This window comes from Pezoporus wallicus, unplaced genomic scaffold (genome assembly GCF_028554395.1).
Source record: "Pezoporus wallicus isolate ANWC-B61680 ecotype Strahan unplaced genomic scaffold, APGP_CSIRO_Pwel_v1 contig_4722, whole genome shotgun sequence".
Taxonomy (NCBI): Eukaryota; Metazoa; Chordata; class Aves; order Psittaciformes; family Psittacidae; genus Pezoporus; species Pezoporus wallicus.
Window position 1 is genome coordinate 1,530,923 of NW_026641840.1, and position 25,338 is coordinate 1,556,260.

A 25,338-nucleotide genomic window follows, 5' to 3' on the forward strand; every position below is an offset into this window, starting at 1 on the left:
GAATCTCCCTGGAGTAACTTGTGCCCTTGTCAAAAGGGAGTTTCCATCTTCTTTGTAGCCACCCTTTAAATACTGGAACATGGTGATGCGATCTTCCTGAGCCTTCTCTTCTCCAGGCTGAACAGTCCCAGCAATCTTAGCCTTTCCTCACACGGCTTCCCAGTCATCTTTGCGGCCCTTCTCTGGACCCTCTCCAGCCTGTCTTCATCTTTCAAAAGACCAAAACTGAACCTAGTGTTCCAGCTGTAGAATACTGACTTCAGTATTCCAGATGTGCACATTTTGTGAGGATTTCCCAATCCACAAGGAATTTAGTACTGTCCCTTTCAATGGGGCAGCAGTAAAAGTATTCAGCAGCATCTTAGAATCTACACCAGTGATGAGAACTCTTGTGCCGAACACTCCTTACCTGGAGGGACCATTTGGGGTATGGAAGAACCAGTGCTGCTCCTTGGATACTGCTGTGAAGTTGCTAACAGGAGGATGGTCAACGAAATCAAGTCCTCAAAGAGCTTTATTTGTAGGTTGGTTGCAGTTAATGACTTAAAGAAGCTTGGATTCACTTGCTCATCAGTTGTGTTCTTCCTCTTGCACCTTCCAATCCAGAGACATTCTTCTATGCATTTCAAGGCAGACAGATGTCAGGGTCAACAAAATCACTCATCTGTTGGTGGTGTTTTGATTTCAAGCACTTTGTCATTTTCCTGTCTATGAAGCTATCACAGTAATGTGATTAGGTTCTGTATTTATTAGTATTCAGTCATTAAGTAGAGTTCACATGCAAAATGTAAAGGAATGAATAGACTATTCGGGATATACAGACTTTGCCTAAGTTCATGCTTGGGGGTCATTGGGTTTTTTAGTCCCAAACTGGAGTAGGCAGGTTTAGTTGTGAGATGATAGCAGCAAGCAGACCTGTGTTTAGTAACAAAGGAGCATCACCAAAATATGAGGGATTTTCTGCTGTATTGCTGCCACTTTCAGGATGAGATTGTTTTCTTCTGCTGTCTTGTGTGGGGGGCACCTGTTTTCCTAAAGAAGTTTCCTTCTGGAAGGGTAACAAGTGGACTTCATTGCTATCAGGAAATAAAGGGGTTTGAGGAAACGGAGGTTTTTCTCTCTCAGTATCCTAATTTACAGTATTTTGGTGTTAGGAGCTGCCTGTGGAAGTAACTGTGGTTTTGGGGCAGTGATGTGAAGATGGGGGTTTTCATCACAGTCCTGCAGTCTGGGCCTCAGGTGTCCACATAATGCTCTCTGAGCTTGTGTTTTACTACCAAGGAGCATGCCAGACTCAACCAGTTCATTGTTCCTCTTTGTACCCAGCTGGAACTTGGGCAACAGAGAGTTCTGCTAGGGAAGTACAGGACTTAGTGTAGGACATGGACTCCTGAGAAGATCCAGTGGTGTTCTATATAAGAAAGAAGTTAAAATGTCATGTCGCTATTAATCAAAACCCAGCTACCTTCCAGTAGATTGAATGGTGGCATCATCGGTCAGAGGTGCAGGAGCTTTCCACACAGCAAGATGGAAGCAGCAATGCATTGCTGCTGTTCAAACCCTTTCTAAGCACTGTGGGCCTCAAAATAGATATTACCCATGCTTCCCAGACTTTGGGTGTTTATTACACAAGATAAAAGCCCTTGTGCTTTAGAGAAAGGATGATTTAAGTGTATGCTCATGTGCTGTGGGTTCGATTTGGGGCTGTTCCACTTGAAACTTCAGGCTGGAGGTCCCCAGTGTGAGGTAACATTTTGAAGAACCATGACTTCTGAAGAACGATAAGGTTCAAGTGTCTTAATGGTACCTGGGCATCTCTCATCTGTGTGATTGATGGGCGTTGTGTTAGCACCTCCAGTCCAGTATGTTGGACTTCAGCCCCTTTCATGTGGTGTGGCTGGGAGACTCTTCTGCAGTTGAAACTCAGTCCTGTGCTATAGAAGACCTGAACTTCCCAGTCTTTCTGCAATGCTGTCACTAACTTTGGCAAGAGGAGCTCAAAATACTGTATAAGTACTGTCTGCATTGTTGCTATTGCATTAGGAGTACTTCCTCTGAGCTGCACACGGAGAGAAGGAGCGTACCTTTGCCTTAATTACAGATCTTTCACCAGGAGTGAAGCATTTAATGCATGTTTAATTATCACTTACTAAATGCTTAATTATGGCTTACCCTCTAAAAAATCAAGGGATGTTCAGATCTGTTAGACAACTTGTTCCGTGTTATTTTCCAGGAGGACCGGATGATAACTTAATTGAAGGTGGCGGATCCAAGTTTGTCTGCAAACCCGGAGCCAGGAACATTACCATCATCTTCCATCCCCTCCTCAGGTAAGACAGACTTTCTACTTGTTTCTACAGGTGCAAATAAGTAGAATTAATCTTTGTTCTTTATGGGCATGTTGCCACTTCTGAGATGACATGGGCTTGCTGTAGAGTTGTTGATGTGCACATCTATAAGGTAATCATCCCTCATTGAGCTTGTTGTCGAGGCTCTTTAATCTTCCTCAGTAGTATACACCAAGTGGGATTGCTTGATGGGGTGACCCATTGCTGACTGTCCATTATAGAATCATAGAATGGGGTGGGTTGGAAGGGACCTTAAAGCTCACCCAGTTCCAACCCCTGCCATGGGCAGGGACACCTTCCACTAGGGCAGGTTGCTCCAAGCCCCTGTGTCCAACCTGGCCTTGAACACTGCCAGGGATGGGGCATTCTGCCTATTAAAAAGTCAGAAGGATACTTTAAGAACTGCAAGGTAGGTTCATTCTTTGATAAACCCACTATGGTCTGTGGACTGCAAATTCAGTGCCTGATTTCAAGTGCCCTGCCAATTGCTGATATCTTCAGAGCTCATCAGGTACTACTGGAACTTTAAACCAGAGCAAGCCTATGATAAGCCTCTTCTCACAGAGTCACTCACCTTTGATACGTTCATTTTGCTCTTTTTACTTTGCAATTTACCAGTTCAGCTTCTTAGTCTTGCCTGAATTAAATAATATGATGTTTTTCCTCAGTTCATGTCAATCTTCCACCTCTGCTTTTGCCTTGTAGGGTTTTCCTTTATCATCAGACATGTCCTTTCCTATTCAGCGCTAGCATGAGAGCATCCTTTAGAGCATTTCCCTCCTTGGCTCTGTCTGTATTACTCACTGTCGTGAGTCACTTAGGCAGGAGGGCATGTCTCTCAATGCTAAAACCCAAGCAATAATAAAATAGTAATAAAAAGTAATTGGAATCTGATCCCCAGAGGAAGGAATGTCCTGACTGACGTCTCAGTAACTGAGACCTGTGGTCATGTATGACTTTTTAGAACTTAAAAATGCAGACACAAAATGCATAAATTCCTTTGAATTAGAATTTCTGATGTCAGGACATGAGATACTGGAATCGTCTTGAGAATAGCTGCTTTTGTGAGGACACACTCCAACTTTCCTTGATAGAAGGACATTGTACCTTCGCCATTAATTCCTAGGTGCCCATAATGAAATGAATGATTTCATCACCACGTTTTGTTTTAAACTCTCTTTTGTACCAAAGAAACGTGCTAAAAAATAAATCATCTGCAGCACAATTTATAGTTTTCAGCCATTTTACCATGAGAAAAGGTGGACAGTGGTTAAGATGCTCTTCAAGATATGACCACTGAGATACGGGCTTCAATCCCGTAATCTTTAATGAATTTAGAGGCTTCTTTCAAGCACCGAGGGGGGTGATGATGCTCTTATTTCTATTGATGAGATACATGACATTGATTTGGAAACTGGTGGAAATACTTCTTTCTTTCTCTTTGCCTTCCTGCTTAATTCCCCCCCCCCCCCCCCCCCCCTTTTCTTGCCATCCGAATCACACAGGAGTGCTCTGCTTTAAACAGCACTTCTCACAAGCACTTCACTTTCATTACCAGCTTGCAAGATGGGCGGTAGAAATAATTGGCCTCATAAAAAATAATTGCTTCAAGATGAAGGTATCTGCTTACAACATATTTTTCATGCCAACCATCTGCAGCATCTTCACTTCCTTGCACTGAGTAGTTCATCAATAACTGCATGAGGGGGAGGAAAAGACTCTGTGACCCAGCTTACCCTTTTCTCACTGCAGAATGAGGTGAGTTTGGGGATAGGTGAAGACTGTAGAAACTCCTTTAAGGGGATTTACCTGCTTGAGTGATCAACAGAGTAAATAATGTGAGTCCTTGCTTTATTAGATTTAACTTGTGATCATGCTTTGGCATGTGGGTAATGCTTGGGATCATGGAATCATAGGATCATAGGATCATAGAACAGTTAGGTTTGGAAAGGACCTTAAGATCATTGAGTTCCAATCCCCCTGCCATGGACAGGGACACCTCACACTAAACCATCTCACCCAAAGCTCTGTCCAAGCTGGCCTTGAGCACTGCCAGGGATGGAGCATTCACAACCTCCCTGGGCAACCCATTCCAGTGCCTCACCAGCCTTACAGTAATGAACTTCTTCCTTAGATCCAGTCTAAACTTCCCCTGTTTCAGTTTTAACCCGTTACCCCTTGTCCTTTCACTACAGTCCTTAATGAAGAGTCCCTCCCCAGCATCCCTATAGGACCCCTTCAGATACTGGAAGGCTGCTATGAGGTCTAAATGCAGTGTACCTGGCATGACCATAGGACTGGATTTCTTCTGCTGATAGTAATTCCCTAGAGGGAATTCTCTTCCTGATGGGAGTCAATAGCCATGACCTGTCCTACCATCCTTACCCATTGGCTCCTGTTAAATTTGGCTCTGTGATGCTGGCTGTGCTGGTAAAATGATGAATATGGAGGATTTGCTTAAAATATTGATGTTCGCAATAAATTCTAGCACATAATCTTCTCTGTGAGTTCTTATGTGTTGCACTCCTTGTTGGTTAGATCTTTGTCCCCCTTTCCTAGACATCATTGTTTAACCATCAAGCTCTCGAGCAGGTAATTGCAGCAGAGTGTGAAGTTTTCACTTAACTTCATCTTCCATTTGTTGTTGTGGTTCCTTATGGCCTGCCTCAGTCATCTTTCTTCCATGTCGCTTGTACAGGCTTCAAATGAATCTGTTTTGAATTCAAATTGATCAGTATTTTATTTAGAAGTTGGGGTTTTTTTCCTTATCTTTATCAAATTCACATAAATATGTTGACTGAACTTTCAGCTGTGTATGGCTGAGCTGATTTTATTAGGAAGCTGAATTCTTCTCCAAGTGTTAAGCTAACTGGATCACTGGAAAACCAGACGTTGGCATGATGCTTTAAAGCCTGAACATCACATTAAGTGATGTCTTTAAAATGTAATTCAGCACAATAATGTTAGGTGGAGAGCTGTAACCAGAGCATTCATATTCATCATATTCATGTTCATCAGTCTGAATGTCTACCTTTTGTAATACCAATATGAAAAATGTCGTTGTCCATCACATCAGAGTTGCACAATCACAGCATTCAACTGCTTATAATAGTCTTCTTTGGATTGTTTCTTATTTACAAGCTGAGGTTGAGCATGACTCCACATCCTTTTGAAGAGCAAAAGATCTGGAACATCAGGGTTTCAGAGGGCTGTGAATTAACCCCCATATCTCCAAAGTTTCTTTAGAGAAACTCTTCACTTACCACCATGGAGAGTCCAAGGGCAGATACATACGAGTGGTTTTCGACGTCTTCCTTCCCTCAGACTCATTTAGAGCAAGGAGCCAGAGTCGGGAAGCGAGATGTGTTGTCGTTCGGGATGCAAGTCCCTGATTTCCACTAGGACAACCGAGACTCACCAAGCCCCAGCTTAATTACCAAGGCTTAATGACACTAGCACACACGTGCTAAATGACTAGTGAGGTTCTGGAAGACAAGTGGGTATTCTAGCGGAGATGATTCCTGGGAATAGGTTTTACTAACTACATAAGCAAGCTAATTGCACTTCCAAATTGAAGAGGGATACACCTCTGATTTCCCTTAATTACATTTGGCGGGAGGTGTCCAAGTATAAAAGTTACCAAAAGAGTCCGGTTGCTTTCTTCATCCTTCACTGCCAACCCGCATCTGCTTGGATCGTGGACGCGCTGGTGTTACTGGCGTGTGGACTGACATCTCACGTCGGAGGAAGGGAACAGGCAGGATCAGTGTGGAACCCTTACGCTGTGCATAGCGAACAGCCTGAGTGATGTCTGGTGTAACATTTGTTTGGTGGGGATTTTCTTTCTCTTTTTAATGTGTATTTGTTTCAGCTGGCATTTGAAAGGCACTTGGCTCTTCAGGGTAATAATCATTTTACATATGCTTTATAGAGTCTGTTTATTATCAGACAATTGAAGAACAGATGTCTCCAGTCTTGAGCCTGGAGGGGGAGGGACAGGAGGGGCTGGGGTAGAGGGGATGAGGGCATTTGGAATCGTGAAAGCACCACTGATGCTAACTCAGTTGAATGTTGTTTGGATGTTGGGTATTAAGGCCGCGAGGGTATCCATTTATTAATATCAGCCACACTTCATTAAGATCAAGCAGCAATTAAAAGGGCTGTAGGATGGAGGAGAAAGCCAAATGTTCATTGATTCGGAAGAAGCAGTTGCTTCTAAGCAAGCTTGTGTCCTTGTGAAGGAGTGGACTGGGGAGCCTATAAATTGACTTGGCAGCCTTTGCCTCTCTGTCTAGTGGGCTTGTGTATCTTGGGGGATCTCCCACTTCACCAGATGGGGTGAACTGCAGAGTGTGAGTGGTGTTCTAATCACTGCCTTTGATTTCAAAGTCTGGGGAGTGAGGAAGTGAAAAGCATAGTGTGGATGTATTAAAGTCCCAAAAAAGAAGGGGGAAGAAGGCAAGGCAGAATTACTGCTTTGACTTTGCTAATGTTGTTTGGGATGTAGGGACTGAAGTTTAATGCTCTGACGTGTGCATGGTCCAAAGCATTGCAGAGTTAGCTACTTCTTGGTATTTTGGATTGATTAGAGTGGGGGTTGGAAGAGCAGGTAATGATTTGACATTTGAATTAAACAATTAAACGATGATGTTAATTTGTACTGGTCTCCATCGTTTGAAGCAGTAGGCTTTTTGCTTGATAGCATTTGAGGAATTTCCTGTGTCTTCCAGTTATGTTAATGCTGATAAAAGAGTGATTGCTCTTTCAATAAATAAAATAAATGCTTTGGGGAATAATCAAGGCTAGTAATTTACTTCTGCTGCCTGTTGATATCAGCATGTTCCTCACTGACTGGTGGCAATGAGCTCTGAACCACTGAAGGTCACATTTCAGGCTCTGCTTGTACCCTGTCACTGGGAGGGAGATGCACAACATATAGAATATGTATGTACATGCAGGGACGTATGTATTAGCAGTGATGTTTTAGCTTTCCATGCTTTGGGAATAATCATGTCTGTTTAATCCAGAATATACCAAGGTGCTGTATGTAGAATTTAAACCCTCTGTTGATTTTGAAGGTGTTGGGAGGGGATGGCAAAGTTGTCATCGGTTCCTATGAGGCATCTTGAGTCCTTTGGTTTTTGTGAGCATCAGGTGCTGCTGCATCTGAGCAGTGTCTGGGATTGCAGAGCTGGGATTGATATAAAACTAGGTATATAACTAAGAACCCAGTTATATATATCAGTACTTCACTGATAATCCCTTTTATTAATATATTTGTCCAGCTATAATAATGAACAACTAATTTGATTTTAACATATGCTGTAATATCTTGTAGCTGTGTACTATAAAATCAGTATTTCATAATATGAGGAATGTGTTATTTGGGAAGCAAAAGGAGTGTGAAAATTAAATTACTTTATTAGTTACATTTAGTATGTTTAGACTATGTTAAATGATACCATGTATGCTAAGAAAAGTGGTATTTCATCAGTCTAAGGGGTATAGATTATTGATGAAGTAGATGAAAAACGTCGAATGGTCCTAGAGCACAGATAGTGCTACATAATGAGAGCTGATGTCTTTAGCTTTTCAAAATCAAAATACTTGATTTTAGAGAAATGGATGAACTGACTCAAGCTGTGAGAGGGGAACGTACAGTGTTGTCTGCTGAAGTTTCCACTTCAGTTTGAATAAGGTTCAGGGAATGAAAAGTCTGAGACGTTATCTATGCAGGAAAACATCATCTGCAGACTTTAAAGGTCCTGAGCCCTTAAAAATAAAACCCTCCAGATTTTATGAATACAGTTTGAAGGCTGAACTTGAGACATACCCCTGTTCTTAAGAGAGGGGAAGAAACATCATTTACTTAAATCTCACTTCTGCAATACCTTCCTTTAGAGAGGGAGACTGTGAGGCAGAGAGGGAGAATCCCAGGCTGGTTTGTAGTGGAAGGGTCCTTAGAGCTCCTCCAGTTCCAACCCCTGCCACGGGCAGGGACACCTTCCACTAGAGCAGGTTGCTCCAAGCCCCTGTGTCCAACCTGGCCTTGAACACTGCCAGGGATGGGGCAGCCACAGCTTCTCTGGGCACCCTGTGCCAGCGCCTCAGCACCCTCACAGAGAAGAGCTTCTGCCTTAGATCTAACCTAAAGATGGTTCAGGCTCTGTGGTGTGGATAAACAAATGGGGCTCCGCTCAGGAGATCTCGACTCCTGCTTCTCATTAGGGTGCCGGCAGTCACCGTGATGCCTAATAACCCCATCTTGATTTTGGAGTTATTAATACCCATCCCTGAGTGTGACAGATGCTTGATGTGCCTTTTCCTACACTGGCTGTTTACTTCAATTGACCTGAATCGAAATCTCAAAGGAACAATTTGACACCCACCTCCTGAATTCTTTCCTCCTCCCCCTTCCCCTGGTTTAATGAGTGTTTAGAAGACGTTGAGTTGACGAGTCCCTTGCTGTTGACATTTAGTGCTTTATATCCGTCAACAGCGGGGATGGATGTTTCTTGCCGGCGAACCCTCACTCTTTTCTCTTTGACAAGCTCTCATAAAGCCTGAATTACAAAGACACAGTGCAGAAAAGCTTCTTGTTGTCACGCTGCTAAGAAAAGGTTTCAGTTCTGAGCGAGGCCATCACAGAAGCGGGGCACGGGGAAGGGGATGGGGAACAGCTTCGCATTTTGTGCCTGGTTTTCTTCTATCCCCCAATGCTTGATGAGAACTGACAGCCTTACTGCGTGTGGCTGATTAAAGATGACAGTTTATCAAAACCTTAAGGTAAGGCAGTTCATTTTCCATGACAGAAAATAAAGCAACCCCCCCCCCCCCCCCCCCCCAAAGAAAAACTCTTTACGGGCCAAGAAAAAAACCCTCCCCTCTTAATATGTGATCCATTGATTTTATATTGTCTGTCAGCAAGCGGGCTTCAGCAGATCAGTCAAGTTTTGAGTTTCCAAACATGCTTCATCCGTATGGAAATTCAACAGCTTGTCACAAACCTCCCATGTCTCCAGCTCCTCCTTTCCTTCGGATGAAATACAACCTGAAGGAGCACAGAGATTTTGACATTGGCAAGAATTTAGGCTGAATAGCTGCAGTGTTAATTCAGTTCCACGGTAATGAATCGCTTCTAAAGCCTACTGTGTTCAGCAAGGCAACCAAGTGGTTTAGCTGGTTTCTTAATCATAGCATGGTTGGGGTTGGAGGGACCTTAAAGCTCATCAGCATCCAACCCCTGCCACGGGCAGGGACACCTTCCACCAAGGCAGGGACACAGCTTCCTCCAAGCCCTGTCCAACCTGGCCTTGAACACTGCCAGGGATGGAGCATTTACCACTTCTTTGGTCACCCTGTGCCAGGGCCTCAGCACCCTCACAATAAAGAACTTCTTCATGGCAAAGAATTTTTGGTGACTCCTTTCAGTAAACTCATGACAGAATCATAGATTCAGAGAACAGTTTGGGTTGGAAGGGACCTTCAAAGCTCATCTAGTCCCTGCAACGAGAAGGGACATCTTCAATTAGATCAGGTCTCTGCAGGAGCAGTAAGAGAGTGGTGTTTTCAAACAGTGAAGAGAATATGTTAATGTTTGCAATAGATAAGGTCAAATAACATTGCTAAATAAATGCAGAACCCTCAAAAATTGTCTGTTTCTTGGGTTCGGGATACCCAAGTTGATCATTTTTAGCCCTGAGCCAGGTAGCTCAGGCTGCAATTGTTCTACATAGGAAGAAAAATTGGAAACCTTCTAGAAATAACACGAAATACAACAAGAAGGGAAAAATATTGTTAAGTGTCAGGTTTGGTTGCCTTCTACATAGGTCTCCAGAGCTCTTGAAAGAAAGCCATCATTCTGCTGCCTTTGGAGGATGGTGATTGCCAGCCATGGAGAGCCGTGGTCTGGTGGGAGGTCAGGAAGTGGAGAGTTCACAGCACAGAAAAACTGCTACATGGAGGAGGAAAATTGAAGTTCTCTAATACAGGGAGGAAATAAAACCTCCCTCTTTTGCTACAGGTCCTCAGCCTAGACTCGTTCTTCATTTCATTTGGCAGGGCTCTGCCGTTTCTTGCTGCAATCCATTCCTCACTGTGAAAGTCATCCCTCTTGATACACACCCTGTAATTGGTTTTAATGGAAACGGGTCTTACAATGTACTGTGACAATCAGGCTGGGCCTACACGCATGGAAATTGTTAATCTGAACTGAAAGGCAATTGGTGTTAAAGATAATAGACGTGAATTAATTGCAAGAATCTCTAGATTGCTGGTTGTTATCTCTTCTTAACATTGGTATTTAGTTCATTCTTCTTTGTGTGGTTCCTAAATTACTGTTTCATCTCCTTCGCAGGCAGTATTGTTTGTAGTTCATCATGATACTTTGAGTATTTTGGGAGTATTTTCAGCTTCCCATTCATAGAATCATGGAATGGTTTGGGTTGGAAAGGACCTTAACGCTCCTTCAGTTCCAACCCCTGCCACAGGCAGGGACACCTTCCACTAGAGCAGCTTGCTCCAAGCCCCTGTGTCCAACCTGGCCTTGAGCACTGCCAGGGATGGGGCAGCCACAGCTTCTCTGGGCACCCTGTGCCAGCACCTCAGCAGCCTCACAGGGAAGAGCTTCTGCCTTGTCTCCAACCTGAACTTCCCCTGTTTCAGTCTGAACCCATCACGCCTTGTCCTATCACTCCAGTCCCTGATGAAGAGCCCCTCTCCAGCATCCTTGTAGCCCCCTTCATATACTGGAAGCTGCTCTGAGGTCTCCACCGGCTCACTGGGGTCTCATCCAGGTCAATCTTGCTTCTCTGGGAGAGGTGCCAAACTTGCCACCTACATGATCTGCTGATGGTAAAGTTCATTCAGCCTCCACTCGTCTGCCTTTTTCCTCCACAATCCCTGCTGCTGACATGTGTCCAGTCACACCAGAGGCACATCCCTGGCCGTGTTCAAGGCCAGGATGGACAGAGCCTTGGGTGACACGATCTAGTGCGAAGTGTCCCTGCCCATGGCAGGGGGTTGGAACTGGATGATCTTGAAGTCCTTTCCGGCCCTAACTCTTCTCTGATTCTTTGTATGATTCTATGCAAAATGCCCATTTTCTGCTGTCAGATGGGAGGAAATCTGCCACGTGCCTTCCTCAAGAGCCTCCTAAAGAAAATGTTTGGCACCTCTTCCATATTAAAACAACAAATAGAAGTTGTCAAGGACTGGGAGCTATTGCTTAAGTAAGCAGAATGGGTACTTATTATCAGGGTTGGGTACGCCCAGGCCAATAGTTAAATGTGTTTTTTTCTGGTTAGTTTAATGAAAGGCAGCAATGGGTTTAATTGCTGGTTGTCATTTGTATGTGCAGTATTGGAGTTATTCTGATAATGTGTTGTAATTACCTACCATCAAGCATTTTACCACATTCGAAATGCAATCATGGAAGTAATGTACCTAAGTTCTTTGAATCGAAGGCAAGAGCTAGAGAGAGGACAATATCATATTTAAATGTCAATCAAATCAGTCAGGTAAAGGAAATGAACTGTGGGCGGTGTCTTTCCTCCATAAATACTTCCTATGCCCTTCAACCATCCCAAAAGCAATAAGGAACATGCCTGGAGGGCTGATAAATAAAAGCTATTTGAGCTCCCTGCACATATACCTGCTTTAAAAAGTATTGCCCATCCTGCATAAAGTGCTCTCCAGAAACGCTCTTTGTGTTCAAACCCAAAGGAGTTACTATTCATGTTGGCTTTGCTGTAGTGGGAGACAAAGGCTCTGTCCTGGGTTCAGCAGTAGCAGTCATTTTTCCCCTTCTTGGTAGCTGGTGTAGTGCAGTGTTTTGACTTTCGGCTCGGGAACAGAGCTGATAGAGATGTTTTGGTTTGGCCAAGGACTTTGTGAGCCTCATGCTCTGCCAGGGAGGAGGGGAAGCCGGGAGGAAGCAGAGACAGGACACCTGACCCAAACTGACCAAAGAGGTATTCCATACCACAGCACGTCATGCCCAGGATGTAACTGGGAGTTAGCCGGAAGGGCCGGGAGACTGCAGGGTTGGAGGAGGTATGGGTCGGTGCTTGGTCGGGCTTGGGGGCCGAGTTATCAGTCAGCGGGTGGTGAGGTGTTGTATTCTGTTCCCTTGTTATTTCCTTTATCATTGTTATCATTGGTGGTAGCAGCAGTGATCTGTGTTATACCTTAGTTACTAAACTGTTCTTATCTCAACCTGTGGGAGTTGCATTCTTTTCGATTCTCCTCTCTGTCCCTCCGGGAGCAGGGGGAGGGCAAGAAAGGGGGGGAAGTGAGTGAACGAGTTACCTGACTGGGTTTAAACCACGACAGTTCTTTTTGGCGCCCAACGTGGGGCTCGAAGGGTTGAGATAACAACAGATTTGACTGGATTAATAGTCATTCGTCATAATGTTGATTTATTGGCTCTCAGAGTTGTTCTTGTTGATCTCACAGCTTCAGAATGTTGTAACTTACGTAGAGCCGGTATTTGCTGTGTTAGTGTTTATCAAGTGTGGGGCTTGGGCTAAGGTTCTTGCCTCACTGTGCTTTATGGCAATGGCTTGTAATACGGGCGGGCTCCAGCAGCAGGGCGGGACGGACGTGGCCGTGGACTTGTACCTGGCCGTCCGGCTGCTCTTCACCGTCCTGGCCCTCACCCTACTCTCCATCTTCGTGAGGCTGCGGGGAGCCGAGGGGGAGCGGCCCCGGGAGCCGGCGGCTGCTGAAGCGGCCCGGGAGAGCGGCCCCGGGGACCAAGGGGCGGCGGGAGCGGGGCCGCAGGCCGTGAGGGGACGGCTGCCGGTGGAGGAGGCCGGGGCGGTCGAGGAGCGGAAGGAGGCGTCTGCCGAGCAGCGGGAGAAGGCGGCGGAGGAGCCGGGCCCCGCGACGGCCGAGAGCGTTCCCCGGACCCAACGTGGGGCTCGAACCCACGACCCTGAATGCTCCTGGTTCTGAGTGAGAGATGACAGTGCTAAATGGTAGATGGGGCAAAGGTGTTTAGAAAGGCAGAGGTTTCAATTTGCGTTGGCTTTATCCACGCTCACAAATGAATCAGCAGATGCAAATGAAGCAGGGGAGGCTGATCTGCCAAATTTGTATGCTCACTTGCTTCAGTCCTGTGCTTAGTCTGGCAAAGAAAGGAAGAGGGAGGGAGAAGGAAGCCTGAAATCTAATGAACAGAATTGTGGCTTATGATGACCTTTGCCTACTGTTACAATTCTGATGTAAAACAACCAAATTCCTGAAGATGTTTAATCAGCAAAGTTGAATTTTGATGCAATCACGTGCCACAGTCCTGTTACTGCTGCAGAAAGTCGTTATAATTCATAGCAATGTTCTAGATTCATAAGGATTAACAGCAGTGAACTGCCACCTGGTCACATTCTTTCCATCCTTGGTGTTGCAGAGCCTGATAGAAGAGAGAAGGAAGGTGTGCTCCCAGCCCAGAACCCCCCCCTGTGCTGGGCTGCACCCCCAGAGCGTGAGCAGCAGCTCAGGGAGGGGATCCTGCCCCTCTGCTGTGCTCTGGGGAGACCCCCCCCTGCAGTCCTGATCCAGCTCTGGGGCAGCAGCACAAGAGGGACGTGGAGCTGTTGGAGCGAGTGCAGAGGAGGCCACGGAGATGCTGCGAGGGCTGGAGCAGCTCTGCTCTGGAGCCAGGCTGAGAGAGCTGGGCTGGGTCAGCCTGGAGAAGAGAAGGCTCCTGAAGGGGAGACCTTAGAGCAGCTCCAGTGCCTAAAGGGGCTGCAGGAAAGCTGGAGAGGAGCTTTGGACAAGGGCCTGTAGGGCCAGGCCAAGGGGAATGGCTTTAAGCTGCCAGAGGGGAGACTGAGCTGAGCTCTTAGGCAGAAGCTCTTCCCTGTGAGGGTGCTGAGGCGCTGGCACAGGGTGCCCAGAGAAGCTGTGGCTGCCCCATCCCTGGCAGTGTTCAAGGCCAGGTTGGACACAGGGGCTTGGAGCAAGCTGCTCTATCTGAAAAGGCCCCTGCTCATTGCAGGGGTGTTAGAATAGACCTTGCAAGGTCCCTTGCATCCCAAACCGTTCTCTAGTTCCATGGCAAGTAGCCTGCATTGGTAAGTCAAACTACACCCATTCAGATACGAAATTTATTTGGGTAACTGAGCATCAGACAAAAGGTGAATTAAAGCATCATGTCTATATGCTCTATTTTTAGCCTAGATTTTTGATTCAGAGGTTTAAATTGATTGCATTTTGTCCTGCTTCAGAGAAGTGTATGTACATCAGTAGCCTTACGATGGGACTCGTAGTACTGCAGACCCTTTAAAGTCATGACCCAGAATTTCTCCTAGCCCACACCATTTAATTTAACAAATGTTCTTCTAATTTACCATGTTACCTGAAAAGAAAGATGAAAAGAGCTGTGTTGTGACAGTGGTGACATTTTCATTCTTCCAAAAAGTAGATGAAATAAAGCCTTTCTTACCATTCTTTTCTCTTCCTGAAGCTCGGGTAGATGTTGTCAGAGACTTGTCTTACGTTTCAGGTGCCTTGCCAGATTTTAAAGGCAATTTCAAACATGTTGTTTTCCTCTCCTTTTCATACAGCATCAAATTGGGATAACTGGAGCTGACAGCAGATTTTCATAGCGTTTAATAGGCGTAAATCTCTCTCTGGATGGAATTAACATCAGACCCGAAGAGCCTGGCTGGGATAGAAGAGTGTGTCAGTGTTGCTAAAGGGTGTTCTCTAAGACTTCCCTGTGTTTGGTGGCAGGTCCCAGCAGCTCAACACAGGAAAAAGTCAGTCGTCAGAAGTCATTAGTGGTTGTCACTTCACAGACCTTCACACTGGGGTTCTGCCTTTGGAATTTCAGTGGAATGATGGCTTTTGGCTTCTTCTGCAAGGAAGGAGAGCAGGCGGATGTTGTACAGAACTGCTGGGGTTTAACCTATTCATAGCTTTGTAGTGGCTGCAAAGAAATGGTGAATTTAGGAGTTTGAGGTTCAGTTCCATGCTCTGCCAGAACATTTTATGCTTCTAGTGGGTTTCTATACCCAGATCCCAAAGGGTACTTTTGGTGCTTGATTTCAATCCATGATGCTGGCCTTTTGGGAATGGCTAGATCTGGGTGATTTAGGACGTATCAACTTTAGTACATCAGACCTTTTAATTAATTATGTTTCCACATTGTTTCACCTCTCTGTTTTCAGGTAGCCTCCCAACACTGTTACTTTAGTGAAGTGCCATTTTGAATTGCACTGCAGTTGCACTGTCTCTGCTGTTCTTTGTGAAACTAAACAAGTGACTGCTAAATGATTGTGATTTACTTCTGTTTATAAATGAGTGCCCTTTCCATGGGTTTATTCCTTAGTTTCTAATGAGGAACTTCTGGATTGTTAAATGGGGTAATTTGACAAAGAGGAGGCTGATTAAGTAGAAGGTAAATAAGGTAATATCTAGTAGTATAAGGTTTGTCTTGAAGTTGCTCAACCAGCACCATCCAGGAGTCCTTCATCTCTCATCTCCTAGAGCATAAGCATTTGGTCTAGCCTTAAAAGCATCTCCCAGCTATTCCAACACATGCATTTTCCTTACCCCTCCAATTTAGCCACTCCAGCAAGATGCCTTCAAAGCCACATTCACTGGCAAAGGTTTCCTTCTATCCTGGCTTCTTCTGCTCAAAGTCCTCATTGAAGCTATGCTGCATTTGCACTCTGATTCCTTCTCCACCAGGACCTTTGCTGCTCCAAAGTAATCACTGAAGCAGAGGTCTGAGAGGGAGGCTTTAAAATCATGGAATGGTTTGGGTTGGAAAGAACCTTAAGATCATCCAGTCCTAACCCCTGCCACAAGGGCACCTTCCACTAGACCAGTTTTCCTTTTTCATTGCTTTCTCTATGAGATGGGTTTGGGGAGCCTTATTTAGACCTTTTTTCCCCATATTCTCAGCTACAAAGTGGTGCTGCTCCCTGAGGGTGTTAAAACCGTGGTTCAGAGGAAGTTGTTTTCATCAATTAATACTTTTTTGCACATACTGCTACAGAAATAGAAAGGTTTTGATTTCGTTTATATGCTTTGAATTCCCACATTTGGAACGATCCATTAGTAATGCTTTGGTGTCCTCATTAAATACCTCATTATATGGAGCACTTTTACAGTTTTTGCCAGTTTCTGATGGCTTTTACTGTGCCGAGCATTGCTGGTGGTGACATTTAAACCATATGTTTGAATTCTCCCATCTCGTGTGTCTTGTCATTTGGTTGCTCTTTTTGAGCACTGATTCTGTGATTTCGCAGGATAATTGCACAATAAGAAAGATGGTGGCATTCATTGAGAGATACAGAGCCAGCAGGTATCCCCTCAAGAAGAAGACCTAGAGAACCACAGGAAGCAGCTGGGTTTGTGAGTGGCAGAGTGGTTGGGGCATGTTAGTAAGAATCCATTCCTTGGGGCAATTTGGGTTTATAATTGTATGTGCAGTATTCCCCTTTAGAAGCAAAATATAGTGAGGGGGATAAAAGCAAAGCAAAACACGACCATAGAAGTCACCTTAAACTTAGCCTGAAGGTGCTTTTTACACTAAATCTTTTGACGTTTTTGATGTCCATGTCATGATGGGATGAATTCCCACCTTGCATGACAAGCCACCCCAGAGAAAGCAGCTGTGTCACAGGCCATTAGTGTTCATCATTACAAAGCGTACTGTGGCTTTTTCCTTTGTTCAGCTCCATCGATACTCATCTAGGAGGTGTATAGAGGTAGCCAAGGGGTATAGCAAGAAGTGAAGCTTCAAGCTTTAGGGTTGTCTCTCTTGTGTGACATCTCAAAAACAATGTTAGCCCAAAAATCATTGGGCACGGGGTGTGTGACTTCAGTGTCACTTGGGTTTTAATAGTCAATGTTGGTTTATGGACATAGATGAAGCCTGTGTGCTTCAAGGGAACCTAGTGGGGCAGGAGTTAGGGTTGGCTCACGCATGGGGATGGATACGTTGAGATGGTATCCTCAGGCCTTTGCATTATTGCAGCTTTCCTGTGGTGTCAGCAGAGCCAGTCAGTGTTCATCAGCTGGAAAATCACTGCCTGTCACAACTTACTGTACTTCAGCTGCCATGCTTAGGTTGTTTTTCTTTTGTTTGGCCGTTTGCTGTGTAACAAGTAGGACCACAACATCTAGGCCACAAAGGTGCTGTGCCCTCCTTTCACATATTCCTGTCCCTTTTTTGGCGAATTTCCATAGAGGAATTTCTCAGTTGCACTAAGAGTACTATTAAATCTTTGAAACATAATCTAAGAATAACAAGATTCTGTTTATTATAATCAAAGTCACTGCAGTGACTAAATACTGATATAGTCTGGTCTATCTTTTATGAAATCCGGAGCAAGATGAATTAAGAGGATATGTATTCATGGGTTACTGAGCTTTGTTAGTGTGAGAGTCAAACCAATTGTTTCCTAGGGTCCTCAGAGAGGTTTTTAGAGCACATCCTCAGGCCCCCCAGGAATATGTGAGGTAGAGTTAGAAGATGGAGGTGATTTCAATGAAAGCATCATCCAACAGATTCAGAGCACTGAGGTTCTCCATTCAGTTGCTGCTGCAGAAGTGTAGCAGAAAACCAGAGGAGTTTAGGTCAGAAGGTGTGAATGGGAACAAGAGGCCCTGGAGCAAGGCTTCATAGAAAGATGAGATGAGACATTTGGTTCTCTCTTCCCCTTGAGATGTTACTGATGTTCTTAACTTTACAGATGACAAAGTAGAACACAGCTTAAATTTGTGTCCCGTTTTTAGCCTAGACCTGATCGTTGGTGCTTTGGAAGTTTGTCTCCCAGTCCCCATAATTTTCAGTGCCTTGGAGTCTTGCCTGTTGAATCCGTGGTACATCAGCAGGAAAAGCCTCATGGGAATGCGTTATCTCTTAAGAGGATGGGCAAAGTGTTAGTTTAGGATCTGGGCAAGGGCAGTTCCATTTAAATATCCACAACACAAACCTTGTTCACCCTAAGGGGGCAGGTGAGTAGAACTTTGCACCACTGCTTTAATTGAGGTTGGGTCTTATTAGCCAACTTCTTTCTTACTGAACTTATCATCACACCCATGTTCTTTCTCCTCCTGTCTCATAGATGGGGGGCAAGAAACAGAAGTGATGCACAAGTAGTCAGGAGCACATGTCTGTAGGTATGAGCCTCAGCAAGGGCTTATCAAGGTATTGCTGGACAGTCACATCCTCATCTCATGCAGAAGGACCAAAGCTCAACTGGTAATGAAATCTGCACATTGTCCTTTAGGATATTTATAACTACAGGGAGAAACTTGCTCTTGCTTTGCATGTCAAAGAGGTGGGAATATCTATTCCCGCAGCTATTTCCATCCACAGGTAAGTACAGTATGAATGTACTTCTGAATTGCATATAAAAGAGAGAGCACAATCTGATTCTCTGCCTAGTGAAATACATGCCTGCAAGGACATGACCTAATTATCCTGCTTCCCATTTTCCATCTACATGGAGTCTTTCAGCTTTGTGGGTGCTTTATAGAACCACTGATTTTTCTCATTGATCCTAGAATTTCCCTCATTTCAATGTCCACCAAAGAAGGTGATGAAGAGTGTGTGTGCGTGTTATGATTATGTGATGACATGCAAATAATGTCTCTTAGCTAAAGAGTCCAAGATTCTGATATTGAGAAACCTTATTTGAACCCTTTGGTTAAGCTTAGACTGGGTCAGTCTCAGGATAACGAGTTTCCTTGCTTGTAAGTCTCAAGTGAAACATAAATAGAGATATGACCAGATGACCTTTGAAGGTCCCTTCCAACCTAAACTATTATATGATTCTATAAAATCATAGTGTAGCTTGGGTTGGAAAGGACTTCCAGATCATCCAGTCCCAACCCTCTTCCGTGGGCAGGGACGCATCACACTAAACCATGTCACACAAGACTCCATCCAGCCTGGCCTTGAGCAGCGCCAGGGATGGAGCATTCACAACCTCCTTGGGCAACCCATTCCAGTGCCTCACCACCCTCACAGTAAAGTACTCCTTCCTTATGTCTAACCTGAACTTCCCCTGTTTCAGTTTGAACCCATCACCCCTTGTCCTGTCGCTGCAGTCCCTAGTGAAGAGTGCCTCTCCAACATCCTTGTAGGCCCCCTATGAACTCCCATTTCCCTCAAACTTCTTATTCCTATTTTCCATTCTGTCACTTCCTCTGTTGCCTCAACACCAAGTTGATGCTTGTAGTTCTAGGGCAAATATTAAAGCACTTTGATAAGCCAGTCTGCAAAGGGCTGGACATGATAAACTGAAATGTTAATTGTATGCAAATGACCTTTGGAAACATGTAGGAATTTGGAGAAGGCTTGCAATTTAATGGACCTGAACACATCTGTGCTGTCTTGAGGTTGGGTGCATTGCATTTACACGTGTTCCTTCGAATCATGAGCATGATCGTGAGTTGATCATGGGTCGAGATGAAGCCCACTCTTCTTGGGCTGTGAATTGCTATTTTTAAGCGCCTCAAAGGATTAATGCAGTAGAATCATGAAAGGAAGTGGGCAGTTGTCATTCATTTTATTACAACATTGAAGTTTCAATGCCCTTGAACATAGAAGCTTGGTTTTGCTTGGTTTTACCATAGCACGGCATTGTGTGTCTGGTTTTAATGGAACCTATGGTCTTCTTTCAAGACCACATTGCAGAGTCGTATATTCAGTGCCAGTTAATCTTTTCATAAGGCATTTAAATGTGTTGAAATGTGTGTGTCTGTGGGAGGGAGGGGACAGAAGAGGAAAAGTAAAAGTCACCATTAAGCTTTTTCATCCCTACTTTAAAGGCAGAAGAACTGACAAAGCTTGTGCTGAGTTCGCAGCTATCCCTTAGACTTCTCTAATTGAAGCATTAAAGTATACAAAAATACTAAATGACCCTATTTACCTATTTATTGGGGTCATTTATTATAAGAATAATTATTTTTATGCTTAAATCAATAGGTTTGAAGTCGTAGATTATTGTGAGGTTGGCCAAGTTTTATTTCTCTTGGCTGCATTTCAGTAGCAAATTCACCTCTAGAAGCATTGCAGCTCCTCCTCTTCAGTGTCAACGCTGGCCCATGGTGACCTGGTGCTGAGACGTGTTTGGTTCCCCCCAACAGAAAACCCTGACCTGACCTTTGAAAACAATCATTAACATTTATAAATGTTACTTTACTGTGTCACGTTGAGAGAAATGGTTGGAGCTGGACAGGAGGGATGCTTCTGGGACGGCATTGCTTCACTCGTTCCTGTAACAACATATTGACAGCACCTCCTTTTTCCCTCCTGAGCTGGCTGTCTTCCTGTCGTCTACCCTTTCACCTTTATTTTGTCTATACTTGCTGGCCTTTGAGGGTTAGCTCTAGCAGATAGCTTTTTATGATGTTACCCACTGGTTTTGGATGTCAACAGAGATTAAATGTAAGTTTCTGTAGGCTGTGGTTGATTATTGGTATATTTAGGAAGAAGGGGAAGGTTTCTTATCTTTTCAATCCCTGGGTTTTCCGAAGCAGCCAGCTTCTGATGGACGTATCTGGTGGGGCATAGGATGATCTTGTCCATCTGTGAGCAGGACAAGAATGTCCTGCCTCTACCTTGTCTCTAAGCTGAAGTTCTCTTCCAAAGAGAAATAGAGAATAAGAGCCCTCTCTGTACAGCTTTGGCTCAGCAGTGGCACTAAATTTCTCTTCTTGCTACCTCTGCTGAATTTAATTAGGAAGCAAAACTAAGTCTAAAGGGTGGGGTTGTGATTGCTGTCTATAAATACATCCCATGAATAAGTGTGAAGAAGGGCAAAGCAATTTGTCCAGCGTTGGTGGAGGAATAAATGAATATAACCTTTCTTTTCCGTCACTTGGTAAGACAAAGTTTGTTGTCTGTCTTTTTTCCTCACAGCTTATCCATACAGCTGATGGCAACACTCTTGGCAAGTGTGTATGAAGTTGTTTGGTTTCAAAATAGAGGGTAGATTTAGATCAGACATTAGGCAGAAGTTCTTCCCTTAGGCAGTGTTCAAGGCCAGGTTGGACACAGGGGCTTGGAGCAACCTGCTCTAGTGGAAGGCGTCCCTGCCCATGGGAGGCGGTTGGAACTTAAGGTCCCTTCCAACCCAAACCAGTCTGTGATTCTAAGAAAACCACTTTAATAATACAAATTTTGACATAGGAGAAAAAGCAACATCATGCTGCTAGCTCTAAAGAGCAGCTCTTCTTAAATGCAGTGGTGGGATGACTGTTTGTGTGGAGGAACCTGTTCTGTTTGTAGGCTTGGGCACTTTAGAGGTCAAAATCAAACTTAGAATGAAAAATGCATTCAGTTGTGTAGTCTAAATACAGTTTATTCCCCAGAGTGGATGGGGAGGAGAAATAGGAATCCTAGTGCCTAGTTCTTGGCAGACCAACGTTTCTTGAAGTAATATTTGCTTTAAAGGAGAATAACTTGTGTAATGTCTTCATGCACAGTACATAAAGCTCTAAATAGTCCATTCCAGTATAAATTTTACCCTGGTGACTTGTATAATGTAAGAGCAGTTAAAGGAGACTTAGTTTTGCTTTGCAGTAAGTCTAATGCAGCAGAAGGACCAAGCATAGGTGCCCTACCTGCTAATACTGTGGCTAGTTGCATAATGATTGCTAAGTGTTTTGAGATGGCAGTGGTGGCATCACCGCCTAGTTTTCACCATGCCTGTATTTCCTCCCAGTGTGTAGGACTATCTGAGCCCATCTCTCAAGCAGCCAAGCTTAATGGGCACACTCTAATAACGACTGAAATTAATTTCTTAGCAATGACACCATAATAATTAATACAGCCCTCTTGGGCTGCATGTGATAGAGTTGATCTGTGGAAGCAGAGATATTAAAGTGTCACTGTCCTTCTCCCCATGTGCGAAATGTCATCATCAGTTCAGAGCAGGCTTGCTTTATTACGGCCATATTAAAGTGAATGTGTCGCACATCTTCATCGAGTGCCTATTAACAGCAGTTCTTTGATTTAAGGAATGGCTCCAGTATGCGAATACAAACCATTTCAATGAATGAATTTAGCACTTTAATGCTATTTATTTACTCCTCGCTGTAAAATGTAATAAGATAAATAATGGGTCCCACAGGGGCGTGGGGTATGTTGGTGATCAACATCTCAGCAGGCAGATGAACACAGCTCGAGTTCATAATAATGACCAAAATGTTCAGTGCTCCCTTGGATGCCATTTATATACCTGAATCTAATAAAGAAAGAATTACAGTGCTTAACAACGTGCTTAGCACTGGGAGCTGAATGTAATGAGACCAGCAGTGAGGAAGCAGCTGTGTTAGCTCAGTCTGAAGCATCACACTGGAGGTGTGGACAGCAAGAGCTGTGAGCGCTCCCATGTCCCATCTATGTGGGATTTGCTGGGATAGACTCATGGAATATATTATAGAATATCATATATTCTATAATTAGAATTTATAATTATATAATTAGAATATACTCATAGAATATAGAATATATAGGATACCTATGCTTCCTTCTATACTGGGTAGCAAAATCCAGTCCAGGGCAAGCTTTCTGCTCTGTGGCTGAAGTATTCTGCTGAAGGCTGTTTTGGGGTTTGGATTTCCTTTCCAAGCACAGTGCAGGAATATGGTCGTTGTGGGTGTACATGAAGGTTGTAGAGCTGGTCAGGACTCAAAATGACAGAATTACACAAGGCTGGCAAGTGATTGATTTCTTGCTTTGTTTTCAAGCAACTTGACTGATTATCCAGGCCTGAAATGTGGTCGGAATACTTTTAGGGGTGGCACAGGGACAGATGATGACTGGGACAGTTGGAGCAACACACAGAAGATGGCTTAGTTAGAGTGTCTGCTTCCTGTTCTGGGATGTTAGGAATTCTGGTGTATTAAGACATTCTTTACTATGAGGGTGCTGAGGCGCTGGCACAGGGTGCCCAGAGAAGCTGTGTCTGCCCCATCCCTGGCAGTGTTCAAAGCCAGGTTGGACACAGGGGCTTGGAGCAAGTGGAAGGTGTCCCTGCCTGTGGCAGGAGGAACTGGATGAGCTTTAAGGTCTCTTCCAACCCAAACCAGTCTGGGATTCTGTGAAAAGCTGGGAGTGTTGATCATGGCGTGGCCAAGAATGGCACAGATGACTGACTGCCACTGCAGCACTTGCATCTCTTCTGGTTTTGCACTTGGTTTTCAGAAGGGATTCCTGCTCAGAGGGAAACATTTCAGCATTTTATACTCCATTTAGGTTGCACACCCAGGAAACCTTCATTAAAAAATACACATAGAAAAAACTTTGCAAGTCATCTGTCAAAATCACAATTCACTTACTACTGCTGTACTCTTAAGCCGGCACACTTGGGGCATGAAAGTGATAAGAACCTGTCTGGAGACTCCATTTCTTGATGGAGCATTTGAAAAGTACAAACACGAATAACAAGGAAATGGTAAAATTGTAATGGAGTGATTTGTACTTCAGTTTTTCTGGGCTTTTTAAGCTGTCAATAATCCAGCACATCCCGTGTTTTAAAAATAAGATGTATTTTTTTGCAGTCATGAGTCTTGCAGTTTTAACTCCTTCTGGAGTTTGCTGCTTTCCATCCCTTCCAGGATGGAATTCTGTCCCCGGTTGTCCCTGGTTTGATATCTTTTGTCTCTCTATTAGTGTCTCAGCAGAGCCTTTAAGCCCAGTCTGCATCAGTAGGTACATTAACTTGGGGGAGATAATGCACGGCTGGAGCATAAGAGAAAACAGAGTTTGGCTTTGCCATTCTGGTTGGAACTGGCTGAGCTTTAACGTCTGTTCCAACCCAAACCATTCAATGATTTGATGATATCGGTGATCTTTCAGACATGGTAAAGAGTCCAGATGTTGGTTAGATGCAACCTTTCACCTTGTGGCTGAGCCACTGTGGAGCATCCTAGGAGTATCCGCTGGGACCGGATCTCATCACGTCGTGGAACGTGTGAATTGGAGGCAGTAAAAAACGAGGCATCTCGATTCAGTTCCCAGTTGGATGAGATGCTTCTGTTTTCAGGTGTGTTTTCAGGTGCTTCTAATGAAAACAAATACATTCAGCAGACAACAGCTTCTAGAGAAGAACTGCAAGATGGTTTGTGACCACTCTTTAGTCATCAGATCTCGTTGACTCCACATGCACGTGCACACAGCAGATGGGCTGAATGAGGAAAGGGGCTGTTTTGAACGCGGCTCTTCTCCAACTAAGCCCACACATTAAAAACAAATATAATTTACATATCATTCAGCTGATTGGAATTCCCACTTGTATAGGAAGATACGTGTCTTCTGTTCAGTTTCTTTTTCATTCTGGTGAAATAAATCCTTCCCTGTGCAGGATTATAAAGCTTTCTGTATGTTTGGGTATGCAGGAGCTGTTTCACATCAGCTCACGTGGGGTATGAAAGGCATCTTGCAGGAATAGCCTCACTTGGTTATTTTGAGGAGGAGGATGGCATCAGCAAAACCACTAGAGATCTTTTTTACCACTGTATACACATCTCTGAAGACAAGCAGCCCGTTGCTGCCTAATGAAAAGAGGAATTGGAAACCTCACAGAGGCTGATTCAATCACACAGATGCTTTTGCCAACGTTTCCACCTTCCTGGGCAACATTTGTTCTCTTTTCTCTGCAGAAAACCTTTACTACAGGAATTTGTTTGGAGAGGAGGATGGGAGGGGGGAGTCAACGGCTGGACTAAGTAAATGAGTTCAGGGACATTGCAGGCTTCCCTGATGGCACACTGGGAGATGTTGGATGTTTTGGGAGGTACAGGAGTGAGCAAACTCTAATTGCTTCTTGGGGACAAGGCTGATATCTGTGTATCTGCATCTGCTTCATTCTCATTTATGGAACCACCTAACAGCCCTGTTGTCTCCTAGGTAGGACGATGGGATACAAAGAATGTGAATATGATAAAGGTAACTTGCTTGCATTGGTAGCACTTAGACACTAGAAGCCTGATCAGGAGTGTGTTGAGGGACATGCTCATA

General features: G+C 44.3%; 1 protein-coding gene across 2 annotated transcripts in view; it reads left to right on the forward strand.

Annotated features, from left to right (window-relative positions):
- The window catches only part of EXOC4 (exocyst complex component 4), a 393,664-nt gene that overhangs the window by 186,518 nt on the left and 181,808 nt on the right, over positions 1-25,338 (forward strand). For both annotated transcript variants that reach the window (XM_057425605.1, XM_057425606.1), the window contains exon 10: positions 2,234-2,330. In XM_057425605.1, coding sequence (XP_057281588.1) covers positions 2,234-2,330 — 97 coding nt within the window. The remainder of the gene's footprint in view (positions 1-2,233; positions 2,331-25,338) is intronic.